This window comes from Gopherus flavomarginatus, chromosome 3, assembly GCF_025201925.1.
Source record: "Gopherus flavomarginatus isolate rGopFla2 chromosome 3, rGopFla2.mat.asm, whole genome shotgun sequence".
NCBI classification, from domain to species: domain Eukaryota; kingdom Metazoa; phylum Chordata; order Testudines; family Testudinidae; genus Gopherus; species Gopherus flavomarginatus.
The window spans coordinates 46,622,924-46,637,909 of record NC_066619.1 but is presented as its reverse complement, the minus strand read 5'-3'; the positions used below and the strand labels follow the sequence as shown (position 1 = coordinate 46,637,909).

The 14,986-nt window shown below is 38.5% G+C and overlaps 1 protein-coding gene across 2 annotated transcripts in view; it reads right to left on the bottom strand.

The window, feature by feature from the left end:
- AP3B1 (adaptor related protein complex 3 subunit beta 1) overlaps positions 1-14,986 on the bottom strand; it is a 310,175-nt gene that overhangs the window by 19,184 nt on the left and 276,005 nt on the right. For both annotated transcript variants that reach the window (XM_050946875.1, XM_050946876.1), the window contains exons 23-24: positions 14,351-14,582; positions 11,846-11,930 (exon numbers count right to left, since the gene is read on the bottom strand). In XM_050946875.1, coding sequence (XP_050802832.1) covers positions 11,846-11,930; positions 14,351-14,582 — 317 coding nt within the window. The remainder of the gene's footprint in view (positions 1-11,845; positions 11,931-14,350; positions 14,583-14,986) is intronic.

Here is a 14,986-nt window from a genome sequence, read left to right as displayed (position 1 = left end):
AATGATTCTTTAAAGTCTGGCTGAGATAAGCTTTATAATGATTTATGTCACAGGTTGCTATTACATTTTATAAATAAATTTTAACTCTATTCCTGCCTACAATCCTGACATTCATTATTTTTCTTATATAGTCTGAATGTTGTCAGTTTATCTAATGACAACAGAACACTGAAATAGCAAGGATGGAATCAGCATACGTTGAGACTGAAGTGGGCTGAGACATAGGATTTAACAATTATATTATTTCATTCTAGTATTTTTTTCATATGAGAACATCAGGAATTTGGGAGTGAAAGAGTGACTCTTTAGCCAATTGCTCCAGATAACATTTTTTTTATATGGGTTAAGTGGCTTATTTGAACTCAAATGGCTATAAGGGGATTCAACAACACCTTCATAATAATTTAACAAAACAAAACCAAAACACTTTCAAAATGTAACCAAGAACCATTATGGGACAATTTAGCATGCTGTTGGATCTACCGCAGACCATGCTATTTATACATTAATCTGACCTACTGTATTGACAACATAGTGTCTCCAGATGTATACAATCTAACCCTTTTATTGTGGGAAAGTATCAATGTAGCTTGGCTCCTACATAAGTATTCTAAAGCAGTGGGAGAGGACCCTTATTAAGTACTGTCCAATCCAGTGGCTCTTGAGGTCATGCAGAGGTCTTCCAGCGAGTACATCAGCTAAACTAGATATTTGCCTAGTTTTAGAACAGGCTACATAAAAAGCATGAATGAAGACAATACAAACTAAAATTTCATACATGGGACCCTGGGCAATTGCCCTGCTTGCCACCCCCTAAGGTGGCCCTGAGAGTAGGAATAGACTCAATACAGAGAAAAATGTAATTGTTGCTGTCGCTTCATTGTCTCCTGGAATGACAAGGCTCACAAGTGAAAAACAGGCTCAAGTATCACACTGAAATGCAAGTACAATATTTATATTCCAATTGATTTATTTTATAATTATATGGTATAAATGAGAAAGTAAGCAATTTCTCAACAGTGTGCTGTGCCACTTTTGTATTTTTATGTCTGATTTGTAGGAAAGTAGTTTTTAAGTGAGGTGAAGCTTGGGGTACACAAGATAAATCAGACTCCTGAAAAGGGTACAGTAGTCTGGAGAGGTTGAGAACCACTGGTCCAACCAAACAATCCACTCTCCCCCCAAAGTAACAAACTCATTAATATTTCTTAATAAAGCCATTAAAATAGTTTCCATCTCCTCCAACTTTATCAATAGGTTTTCTGCTCACTGGATGTCCGGAAGTCTTGTTGCTTTTTCTTATGATCATTAGGTGAGATTTACTTTATTTCAGGCTAGAATTGCTGAGATCCAGCATACTTTGATACAGTACAATTGTTTTTCAGCTGCAGAAAACCATTCCTGCTTTGCTCCAATCACTATAATTCTCTTTACACTGAATATCAGTGACTCTAAATTTTGGTATTTTTTCCAGGCCTATAATCCCTACATAGGGATCTGTGATGTGGTGTATATCCCACATATGAACACAACTATGCTACCTGGCTGCACTTGGTGAGTAGGCCCGGCTTAATTAAAGATGAAGCCCAGCTGGGAAAGGAGCTCAGTGGTGACTATAAAGAAAGGAAACAGATTAGAAAGAGACTGCAGGAGAGAAACTTTGTAGTCACTCTCTGGGACTAGAGAGTTGAAAGCCTAGGCGGGTCAAGGAGGAAGCCTAGGGAGAGAGATGGCCCTGGGATCCTCTCCTGAGTACAGAAGTCTGGCAGGAGGCTAGGAGAAACATAGAACAGCCACTGAGGTGGAGAAAGCTCTAGCAGTATAACTTGATAAGACAGGATTGGGACGTTGCAGGGAGAGACCACTGGGAGGTGTTCAATTAAGGAATATAGAGAGATGAAAGCTCAAGCCTGAAGAGGGCAAAAGTTGGTTGATTTTTGTACTTGTAGTTGGAGATTTTGCTGGAAGGTTCCACGGGAGAGCCCTCTGAGTCCTGGTCCTGAAAGAACGGTGAACTTAGAGAGCAGTGGAGAGACTGCTTGATAAAGAGGCTACAGCAGGAAGATGTCAAGGGAGGCAGCAGTAAGGAGCCTGATGGAACAGACTTTGCATGCTGGTTATAGGGTCCCTGGACTGGAAACCAAAATAGTGGAAGGTGGCAGGAAGTCCTGAGAAGGGAATAAGGATGACGAAGGTGAGCAAAGGGTGTGAGGACTACAGAACCCAGAGTCAGGATTAAAGACTTTCTTAAGGATGCTGGACTTGCAATCATTTGGACTTTGTTACTCTGGAAGGTTTGAGTCTAAAACATGACCTGACCAGAGGTCTGAGTTGCCAGAAGAGGCAGACCACAGTGGGACTGGAGTGACTATTGTCAGGGGGTACTACCCAAGGAAGAGCTGCTGCACCATGCACTGCCACAAAGAGGTGTTCCAATAGTGAGCCCACCCTTCTACAGGAGCCAAAAGCACTAACATGTGTGTAGTGGATCCTCTTTTATATCTAATTTAATTATGGATATAATTTTTTAAAAGTCATCATATTAAATACTTAATTAAAAGTGTTTGCTAATAAATACAAACCTGGATAGTAAGACAATGTTATTTGCATAAAATAATGTAACTAAGAACTGAATTCAACCCTATTTAAAATTAATTTAACTACTATATATCAAAACCTGTGAGAAATATTTCATAGCTTAAAAGTTCCTATTAGAAATAGTTTTCAAAGTCCCAGAAGAATGGTTAAGACTACACTGAAACAGCTCTTGTAAATGCTCTTGCTTCAAGTCTCTTGGGAGATTACGTTTATAATAAAATACAACAGAGAAGAAAATTTGTCAAACCAGGTGAAGAATTACAAATAGCCAACGGCACATAAAATCTGCATGGGAAGATTTCTCCAGTTTTCAAACCAGAAGGGCTTAAGCATTTTCCGATGGCAGAAGTTACAACCTTAGTACAGAATAAGAGCCTCTCAATTAACAGTATGCTCAGGAGCCCTGCAAGAAAAGGCTAGGATGTCTGATAAGAGATTCTGTTGTGGAGTGGCATGTTAAGTATGGAGTAGTACTCTTAGTGAGGTACAGAGCAGGCTAGGTCTCAGCATTATTCTACTGTTACCTGAAAAAAGGTATTAAACTGTAGAGAGACATGATGGGTGAGGTAATATATTTTATTGGACCAACTTCTGTTGGTGACAGAAACAAGCTTTTGAGCCACACAGCTCTTTTGAAGGCTTTCACCATATGCCTGGCATTATATCTCACACTACCTGGGTGCTAGATCCAATATATCAAAGAAAGTTTACAAACATAGGAACCAAGGGGGAGAAACAATCTACTTAATAGATTAAATGACATTACAAGATCATGTTTGATCATTTAGGAAGAGCATGATTTAAATTTTCTCTGGGATGCTTGCAACAGAAGGTTGTTCTGTCACTTGTCACTTTTCTGTTCTTTTGCCAGTTTGCTCCCAAAGAATCCGGTTGACACCTGGCACTGTTTGGACCAGTCTGTCCTGGATCACTTATGCAAAAACCATAAGTGGCTGTTTACCAGATGATCTTGAGGAAGAAGTCCTCTTATCCATGATAATGGTAGACTTAGCGGGCAAGGACAGCTGTGTCTACCTCTGAAACAAATGTAAATAGTATTACCACTTAGAAATATACAAAACATTAGAGTATTGCCTGTTAATTCTCTAAGTTTTTATACCATGGTTATCACCACAGTATTTGAGCACCTATCAACTTCTTCAAAGGATTCAAAAGTCAACGACTGACCTCTGCAGGCCTGCACCCACTGATTTTGATAATGCTTTCAAAGTCACAGTAAAGAGGATGCCTGCTTCTTTAATGGAGACCTTGCTACAAAGTTAGCCTCCTCCTATTCCCTTGATAACTATAAGAGTAATACCATGCTAGGACATGGTCTTGAACATGGAGAGAAACACACTGATTTTAATTTCCCATTGTTTATATTCAAAGAGATACAAAGAGCAGGAAGAAAAGTTAGGAGAGAAAGAATAATAATATTTAAGTTTCCTCTTGATTTCACTTTTTTGAGATGTTTGGATTTTCTCTACTTTTCCAGCTAATCTCTTCGAGGAAAGGAAGAGAAGCATCTGGCTAAGGCAGGCCCTGGATTTGCACAGGTGGGAGCAGTTGTTCAGACCCAGCATTGCCCCCTCCAGGTCAGCCATCCAGTCTGATGTACTTGCTTTCTGGAGATGGGCCAATTAGTGCCTGGCTTTAGAGTGACTGATAGTGGAGGGAAGAGCACCAGATTGCTTGTCTTAATGTCCAAAAGTTTTAAATAAATAAGTACGTGCGTACACACCCCAAGCGATAACTTACTGACCAGCTAACAAAGCACTGTCCAGGGAAACACCATATGCAGAGGTGAAAATGCGACAGAGTGATATGAAAGCTGTTTTCTCTCTAACAATTGCCTTTGGCACATTTTTTATATAGCTTCTTGTACATTATGATTCAGATGCTATTACATGAGTCAAACAAGTCAGTGTCTATACCTGAGTAAACATGCATTTTTTTTTAAAACTGACTTTTCAGGAAGAATAGGATCAGGCTTGGTAAATAACTTCTGGTTTTGTAGTACCAATATTTTTGTGAGAAGGTTGGATGTTAGGGTACCTGACTGATCCTTTTCTTTTTCTTCTTGATTGCAGATAGACATCCTGCTCAGGTAGATTTCAGGGTACAGAGATGCCTGAACGAAGGGAGGATACTTGCTTCTTCAAAAATATGCATCTCTAAGAGATCTGGGGAAAAAGAGCACCTGTACCCTTAAAAGAATATGCAGCAAGAGATTTCATGAGTAGGAAGAGACTGAAGAGAGCAGGTCTAGATCCCTTCTTGGCAGTTTCCACAAAAAAATCTGCTAGATTTCCCCTCCCTGACAAACCAACCTCTGGCTTTTGTGTGCAAATATGCCATTCAGAGAGGCTATCCAAGTGGGGGTAGGTGGATGCAGAGCATCATCTCCCCTCTTTCCCAGCAGCAGATCAAAGTACTGCGGAGCAGAGCACAGACTGGCCCTTAATGGTTCCAGTGGCAGTACTGGGAGGAGCAGGAGCTCAGTTCTTGGGGCTGGGTTTAGTAACCAGAGCTGTATCTATTACCATCTCTCTGCCATCTTTCAATGTGTGCTGCGTTCCCTTGACCCCAAGTCTGCTCGTTATTTTGAGGGAGAGGAATGGAGTGCATACAAGCACTTCTTCCCAGTCCACTTCAGCTCTCTCCCCCTCTCGGTAGCTGTGGTGACATCCTGCCCACTCCCACTCCTCAGGCTCTTAGATTTTGGGTGTGACATTGCACTCCATATTCGTCATGGAAATATGCTTTTGATATGGATATGCCATAATTGAGATATACTTCATGCAAGATGGTTCATGTACGATATCATTGGAAAGGTTATAACTTACTGAATTTGGTTATCCAATTTGTATGCATGTATCATTTTTGTATCTGAAGTTAGGAATATTGACCATTTATCTGTATTTCAAAAGTGCTACCTTGGGTGATACCTACAACTAGCCCTTCAGGTACAACAATGAAAAAGCCAGACAGGGCTGATGGCCCATCAGCAAAGACAACAGACTGTGAAAGAGCTTAGTCTTCCTGTGGACAGCCCAGAGAGCCTAGGAGTAATGGCTGCTAGGACCCTGCAGAGATATGTGACTGAGTCACCTGATACTGGAACCCCCCTTGGAATGCCAGTGTTTTTCCAGTGGAAGACAAAGGGTTCCCACCATACACAAAAGCTATATAAGACAGGGGAGTGACATCATCGTGGTTCTCCTATGCCTCCTCCCCCAAACCCTCTCAAGAGAGACACCAGGGAAACACCTGGAAGCAAGAACTGAACTGGGGGGAGAAGAGCGCAAGCTCATAAAAATTCACCCTCTCCCTCAATGTGAAGAGAGAGATGCACAACTTCTTGCCACCTCCAGTTAGAAATTGCACAAACTGGGTTTAATAATAGAACAAATTTATTTACTATAAAAGATAGATTTTAAGTGATTATAAGAGATAGCAAACAGAACAAAGCAAATTTCTGAGCAAATAAAACAAAACACTCAGACTAAACTTAATACACTAAAGAAATTGGCTACAAATAGTAATTTCTCACCCTAAATGTTGTTTCAGGCAGATTACAAAGATTCTTGAAAGCCAGCTGCACTGGCCTGCAGTTTGAAACTTCAGGTATTACTCACAGGCTAAACATCCTTCCAGCCTGGGCTCAACTCATAGACTCTAGGACTGGAAGGGACCTCGAGAGGTCATCGAGTCCAGTCCCCTGCCCTCATGGCAGGACCAAATACTGTCTAGACCATCCCTAATAGACATTTATCTAACCTACTCTTAAATATCTCCAGAGATGGAGATTCCACAACTTCCCTAGGCAATCCATTCCAGTATCCAACTACCCTGACAGTTAGGAACTTTTTCCTAATGTCCAACCTAAATCTCCCTTGCTGCAGTTTAAGCCCATTGCTTCTTGTTCTATCATTGGAGGCTAAGGTGAACAAGTTTTCTCCCTCCTCCTGATGACACCCTTTTAGATACCTGAAAACTGCTATCATGTCCCCTCTCAGTCTTCTCTTTTCCAAACTAAACAAACCCAATTCCTTCAGCCTTCCTTCATAGGTCATGTTCTCAAGACCTTTAATCATTCTTGTTGCTCTTCTCTGGACCCTCTCCAATTTCTCCACATCTTTCTTGAAATGCGGTGCCCAGAACTGGACACAATACTCCAGTTGAGGCCTAACCAGCGCAGAGTAAAGCGGAAGAATGTGATTCTGGGATGCATTAACAGGTGTGTTGTAAACAAGACACGAGAAGTTATTCTTCCGCTTTACTCTGTGCTGGTTAGGCCTCAACTGGAGTATTGGGCTTAAACTGCAGCAAGGGAGATTTAGGTTGGACATTAGGAAAAAGTTCCTAACTGTCAGGGCAGTTGGACACTGGAATGGATTGCCTAGGGAAGTTGTGGAATCTCCATCTCTGGAGATATTTAAGAGTAGGTTAGATAAATGTCTATTATGGATGGTCTAGACAGTATTTGGTCCTGCCATGAGGGCAGGGGACTGGACTCGATGACCTCTCGAGGTCCCTTCCAGTCCTAGAGTCTATGAGTTGAGCCCAGGCTGGAAGGATGTTTAGCCTGTGAGGAATACCTGAAGTTTCAAACTGCAGGCCAGTGCAGCTGGCTTTCAAGAATCTTTGTAATCTGCCTGAAACAACATTTAGGGTGAGAAATTACTATTTGTAGCCAATTTCTTTAGTGTATTAAGTTTAGTCTGAGTGTTCTGTTTTATTTGCTCAGTAATTTGCTTTGTTCTGTTTGCTATCTCTTATAATCACTTAAAATCTATCTTTTATAGTTAATAAATTTGTTCTATTATTAAACCCAGTTTGTGCAATTTCTAACTGGGGGGGGCAAGAAGTTGTGCATCTCTCTCTTCACATTGAGGGAGAGGATGAATTTTTATGAGTTTGCGCTGTGCAGATTTTTCTACACAGTGCAAGACAATACACCCTTGAGTCTGCACTCAAAGGGAGGTGGGCACCTGAGTGCTGGGGCAAGTCCCTTAAGCTGAGTCTTCACAGAACTGATCTCAGTGTCTTGTGTCTTTGTGTAGCTGGGTGTGGCCCTGCCTGTGTGTGTGCCAGAGGAGGCTTAAGAGCCTGGCTCAGCAAGACAGGTTAAAGGCTGACAGAACAGGTGGGCTCAGTGATATCTCAGTACATCAGGTGGCACCTTAAAGGGGAGCAACCCATCACACTGGGGAGACACTAACAGCACAGGCTTCTTCTCTTCCTCCACATAGAGTCCTGACGGCCTGCCACAGAATTTTTCCAGGGATCAGGAAGTGGAGGGAAAGGAGAACAGGTTCTTTTCACACCCAGCATTAGCCCATCTCTAGAAGTTTGTATGTTTTTTTGTGGTTTTTTTTTTTGGTGGGGGAGGGAGGAACACACTTGTTTCCCCTTTCCCAGATCTTTTAGGGCAGTAGATACTCCAAGCAATAGGAGTCCTTCCCTTCTCTTCAGGTAACTGCCACGTTTGACCCAAGTTGGAAACCCTAAATATACAACTCACTCTCTCTCTCGCACACACATATACACATGGTGTCTGTGTACACACACGTACATGCTTTTTAGAAGATGAAGATTGGCAATTTACTCATCCTGACCCTCAGTTTTTTTTTCTTCTAAAAACACACATAAAAAGCATTATTGTATAGAAATTAAGTGAAAGGGGAAAAAGTGCATTTGCTGAGAGATCGCATAAGAATGGCAGTGATGTTCTCACTATGAGCAGACAGGATGAGCAACCTAATGTATGTTCTAAATAAATGCATTAGGAACAGTTTTCAAGTTAAAGAGTTTCTCCTTTCTCTCTAATTAGGTATGTGATCTTCGAAAGCTTTGCTTAATAAAATAGTGCTTATTAGGGAGGTCTTTCAAAGCTCTCAGAGCTTTCAACGCTGTATATTACAGTTTCTTCTTCACTGCCCTTGATATGTTCAAAATCTTTTAAAAGAAGTGATCTAAATATTTTATTAGTCATTCTTGCTTTTTTCTTAATATAGTTTGCATTTATTGAACCACTAACACTACAACATCTCGAAGCAGACAGGCAGTGTTTACTATGCAAAACACACAGTCAATGATTGGCATCTAAGACCAATTGATCTACACACTACCACTATCTCCCAACCCCCACAAGCACTACTACAAAGCTATTGATTTAAACACTGCCGATCGGTTTCCATTTTCTGATTTTGGGCAGGCCAATTAAGAAAGTGAGTAATTGTGATTACACTGCTTCAGGATCAATTACATTTGATGCAAGACAAAGTGCTCCTTTTGGTAAAATGTAGGCTAATAATTATGATCGGGGAACTGCTTCATATGCCCCAAACAGCTCAAATAAATGACATACATATATATCTTCATGCAAGACAATACAGCAAAATAAAGATGTTAGGACACATTTTGTCAAAATATTCTTGAAATAATTCACACATCCACACACAAGCTTTTGAACAAAAACACTTTTTAGAAAGTATCGAGAGTTAAAAGAATTGCCATTGACTGGATTTTAAACAGATTCACATGGCTGAAAGACCATCATAAAACACTGAATCACCTAATATACATATACATACGACAAGGATTTTTAGAACAATAAAACAGCAAATTTTACTCAAAGTACATCTATCTTTATTCTTCCCCCTTCAACAGTATTCTCAAATATCGAAGGTTTTATTAATCAGTGAGGCAAACAAAGTAAGCAATTCCTATTCTTAATTTAACTTTAAACTTAGTGTTTAGCTTGAGCTTTGTCATTGGGCTCACATTGTCCAAATCATTAAAATGAATACAGGACTGGTGTCTGAAGCAAATCTATTTACAGTGATGTTACTCATAGTCTGGTTGGTGTTCAGGAATATTGATCTGTCTTGTTTGTCTAATAGGAAAATAATAAACAATTACCAGGCAATGTTGGAGAAAGTAATCAGTTTTTATATATCACTAATATAGCAGACCTCCCAAAACATAAAGGTGATGATCTGCATAAAATCAATGTGTTATGCTACATTGCTTATACTCATCACTGCAGAGATTCTCAGCAATAAATGGTGTACGATTGGAACTGAATCATTTGCATGCTTAAAAGATGTACTTAAAAATATTTGCTGTTTTTAAAAAGAATGTATATGCTTGTTTAAATATTCTGACATTATATGTAATTTTAAAATAAAAAAGCTAACTACGTTTGTGTTTAGAGAAACAGATATCTCACATTTTTGTAACAATTTTGAAGTTGCATTGCCTAGAACTCTGCTTCCCTCGTTATGTCAAAACAAAGCTTGTGCTGGACTAATGTGCTGTACAGTAAAATAAGCTTAGTTTTTAAAGACTTCAGATCAGTTCCTGATTACCATTGCTGCTGTCATAATCCAGAAAGACACAATAGCATAACTTGTGCATATGCTACATGCCATAGGTATCATGCTGGAGATAAGAATATCTTTAAAATAACCTCACCTAGGGACTTAGCATACAAAGGAATATCACAAGGAAAGGGTTGTTGAGAAAAACATTTTCAATAGTAAGCTCTCATGAAAAAAGAGAAAATGTAACTTCTGTATTGGCTCTTCTTGAGTGGCATGTTTAACATATATGAAAGCACAGTAGCTTTTCTACTATAAATCTCGTATCCCCAGTCTTTAAGAATCTATAAGTTTCCAAACTACCAATGATCACTGTACCCTATTTTTAAAAAAATATTAAACAAACAAACAAGAGTACAGAACTTTCTACAAGGAAAGACAGTTTTCACCTAACTAGTTTTGGGCATTGTGATAAGGTTGACAATTCCATAACCCAGGTGGTGTGGCAAGTGATGAGAAAAGTTTCTTGCAATATTTGTTTCAGGATATGTTAAGGGGAAAGTAAAGACTAGCAAGCAGGTTAATTTAGTGACATGGGCAAAAGAGTTTGGATTCTGCTACTATTTTTGCATGAATTCACGTTGCCTGACAATGGAGCTCCCAATGGGTAAGCAGGCACTTTTTCCGCTTAAATCAAAATATGTAAGGAACTTAGATACAATGCAGGCTCTTAGGCATGATAATGATAAGCAAAGTATATATAAAAACATATATGCAAGGCATATTTGGCAGACACTAGCAGGCCAGCCACCTACTAATTTCTCCCCCAGCTTCTCCCAATCTCTTTTTTCACTATTAGGAAGAGGCTTCTCTTACTTGCCAATCTGGAGGTGGTTTACTTGGGTGACAAACACTACACCCTATTACATAGGCTCTGGACAATCAGGATGGCCTTTTAAGGGTATTAAATCCCTTAGGTTTGGTGTGTTTTGATTTGCAAACTCTTGTAACAGAGGAAGAAACTATACTAATAAAGGCACTATACTAGACCCTGGGGTCAACTGCTCCCTATGGGAACAAGAAAGGGGTGGTCCTATCCAAAGAGAGACGCTAATGCTATAGGTAGGCAAATGCTTTCAGCTGATTAAGTAAAAATGCAGTATCCAGGTAAAGGAAAGGCTAGGAAAGCTCAAGAAACTATTATATATATATAAAGATTGGCTCCAGAGCATTAGGCTGACTGTTCTGCAAATAGAGCAGGAGTCCCTCAAAGATGATTGTTGCTGCATGTATATTAGCACTCAACTTTTGGCTCTGATACTTTTCTTTGGTTTCATTTTGTTTCTTGATTTTATGTTAGTAAATTACATATTAAAATGTTTCTGAAAATTCAGTTACAACAAATGGTAGGATCCATCTGCAACCTCAGAGTTACCAAACTAAACTCGTGAAAAGAACAGAACCACAAACAGGTCAGGTACCTAACAGAAGAAACTGATTTGTTTAGGTAACTCAGATTTGAAAGTGCACTGTTTGACTTTACTATATGTGCATAAGTTAATTCTCATCAAGTATCACAAACTTTCAAAAATCATTTGGAAATATACTGATAGGAAAAATAGTGGAATAGTAAAGTTTACAAGGTAACTATGCCTCATTTCTCTATATACCTCTTGAATGTCCATTTTATGATGAGCTATTTTGCCCAATTCTGTAACAAATACCAAAAATACAATAAGCACTTTGCCCATAAAAATTCTAGTTAGGCTTCAAACTAGTTCAAAAAATAATCAGAGCAAATTCAATTATGTTTTTAATCTAGTTAGGGAAGAAGTTGTGTAAAAAAGACAAAGATTTCTCCCTTCAATTTCCATTCAGAACAATCAAATGTTAAAACAAAACAAAAACAAACTTACCACAACTGGAAACTGGCAGTCTGAGTAGAATCACAAAAGTCAATACCCATTGAGACAGTAATGGATTCCTCAGGCTCAAGAAATTCTAGAATAGAACATGTAAATTAAGCATGCAAAAAAAATCTGATCAGCCAATCTAAATACAAAAATCTGATAACATGTAAAACAAATGTTTACAGCTTCTTTAAACTTGGAGAGGTTCTGAGCAAATTTTGTATTTTTATTTTTTAAAGTGTCTTGGGAGAAACTTCCTACAATAAATGCATTTTAAATATTACCATTAAAATCTAATCATACCATTAGTGAACGAATGCTTCAGATTAAAAGAGCAGGAACATATAATTACAGAAAAAACATTAAGGTCACATGTTATCTATTTGCTTGTGTGCAGATGCAGCATTTGCATTTCATTCAGCATGACACCACTTATTCATTGAATCTGAAAACTGAAGAGCAAGACAGCACAAGAGCACTAGTAAAATGCACACTACTGTACAGTGATGGGGAAAATCAAGTTTAAAAAATTCTATAGTCAATGTGGCCTACTTCTCTCCAAATTTTGTTTGCACTAGTTACATAGGAGGCTGGGAAGATTATGGACCTAAAATGGAGGATACGCCTTCATTTTACAAGCAGTGCAGAATGCAGCACTTCCTAAATGAAGACATCAAGAGTAAGTTCACTGTTTGTTTCTTAAACCTCTTCAGAGCCAGATCACCATTCTAACCCTACACTATTGCAGACTGAAGGACTTAGGATAGGACTTGCAGACTGAAGGATTAGGTGAGGTGCTGGGTCCTTCTTTGATACCAAAGGAACATATACAAAAACTGGTTGTTGGGGAGAACTTCAACTAGAGAACAGTACAAGAGAAACAACACACAGGAAGGTAATTGAACAGATGCCATTTCAAAAAGGAACATCAAATTAAAAATGTCTGGACAGAGAAAATTTTTGTGCTACTGTGTTCTACATATTTAGGAAATCAGAAGGAGTCAGCTCTTTAATGATGGGGAGAAATATGAAGAAGTCTAACAGCAGTAAAGCAAATTGTGGAAAAATGCAGTAAACCCAGGGGAGGAGGGTTTCAAATAATGTAGAATAATGGAGAAAAAACAGGAAGTGCTTCAAGAAAGTCAAGTCTGTATAAGGATCTGTGTGGCATCTAGAAAGAAATACTCCATGCCCCATTTGCCACTATTACTGGGCAGAACTCCAACTGCAGAGGCTACAGAGTAAGTTTGGAAAACTGATAAGAATGCCTGGCTACACAGACACTTCCACTGTGCTCTCCTGGTGGAATTACGGGACTTAACTTTCCTTAAAGTAGACAATACCCATGAGAAACACAAAGAATACAAAATGTACTGGAAAGGATAAGACACAGGTGGGTATAAAAACTTCAGAGCCAGAAGAAATTGAGGAAGAATGTAGAAAACTTGAGCACAAACAAATCAGACAAGCAACAACATAGAAGGAAATAAAAATTACATAATAGAATTATTTTCTGCTTGCAGTTATGAAGGAGTGTGCATGATGGATACCACAAACAAACATATCTGTTTCAGATTTTTTTTTTGTCCGGGGAACAAAGTGGCAAAGTCTCCAGTGAACATGTCCAATTTTAAATGTGTTATAATTATGGAACCTCTTGATTAACTTCAAATCTGGTAAAAATTCTACTCGTCTTTTTGTCTGAATTTTGAGGATGATATTCCATCGTGGATTTTAGGAAAGAAGGAAAAAATTGGGTTTATGATAAAATATGAATTATAAACTTCTCTCTAGAAAGCCTACTACCTCTCCATTTAGACAGGATAGTTCAGGCTATGAGCTTATTTATATAAGATACAATTCAGTTCAACTTAATACCAAGTTCAGATTTTGTCACTGTCTTGAACTAGATGTTTAGTTATAGAGACGTATCATGATTAAAATACAAACTGAATCAAATGTTATCCATGCAAAATACTTGACCATATGTTTTGTTGACACTAGCATGGAAAGTATGCTCTGAAATAAGTAAAAAGTGGCTAAGTGCCATGTTTATCCCTTGGAAGTGAACATAACTTGCTGGCACAAACCTCCAACGGACATTGTCCTAAGAGAGCTCTTTAATCAGTGTAGTGACCAAACAGCTAACAGGTCAGTTGGAAAAAGGGAAAACAGGATACTAGGCTAGATGGACCTTTGTTTGATCCAATATGGATGTTCTTATGTTCACATGAAAGGATCTGAAGAAATTACAACCAGAGGCAGTATGACTATATTTTTTTTTTCATTCTAACTGTACTGGAAATGCTCCCCTTTAACAGACACCTTGTTAAACCACACACACACCCTTGCCAAATAATGCTTAAAAATGTTTTTTTTTCAGTTGTCACTTTCTAAAATAAAAAATTAACTTAAAAAAGTCAATATATTTGGTATTTTCCATTTCATGTTTTTAACTAAACAAAACAATACGATATTGCATAGTTAGTTTTAAAAAGATGATTTGATTACCTATTGGGTTAAACACATGCATCTTCATGCCTGCAGGTAGCTTTCTCTCCCTTACGTGAATATTCTCTAACTTCTGGTCCGTGGTGTTTGTTAATGTCACTTGTACAGATACCATTTGATTTCCATAAATGCACGGCTGCCTTGAGAAGTGATAATAAGCTGCTAATCCTTTCCCACTCATTCGATGAAGCAATTCATGAGTTTTCATTGGCACAAAGATTGGGGAACTGACCTGTTACATAAAAAAGTTAAAAATTAGTGAACAACATACTAGCCAATTTTTCTGGATAGTAGAAGAACATAATAAGACAGTTTAAATACTGCGCTCTCTGCACCAACTAGAACTCCCTCTCTCTTCTGTGGGAGATTTGGACGTGATAGGAATGCAGCATCGGGGCAGATTAATTTTCATGAAAATACCTTAAAGCTTTGACTTGATCAACAGCAACAAATGTGTGAAATGCGTCGAAAAACTATTAGAACATGTTGAAAATATTCAAGTTCACAAATACAACATAATAAAGGAAATATTTGGAACAGCATGAAATAGAATTACAACATTTCTGGTATTGAGAACTAACAGCTCTGCTTACAGGTAAAGTTGTCTAACATTCTATAATAAGACTATTTCCAATT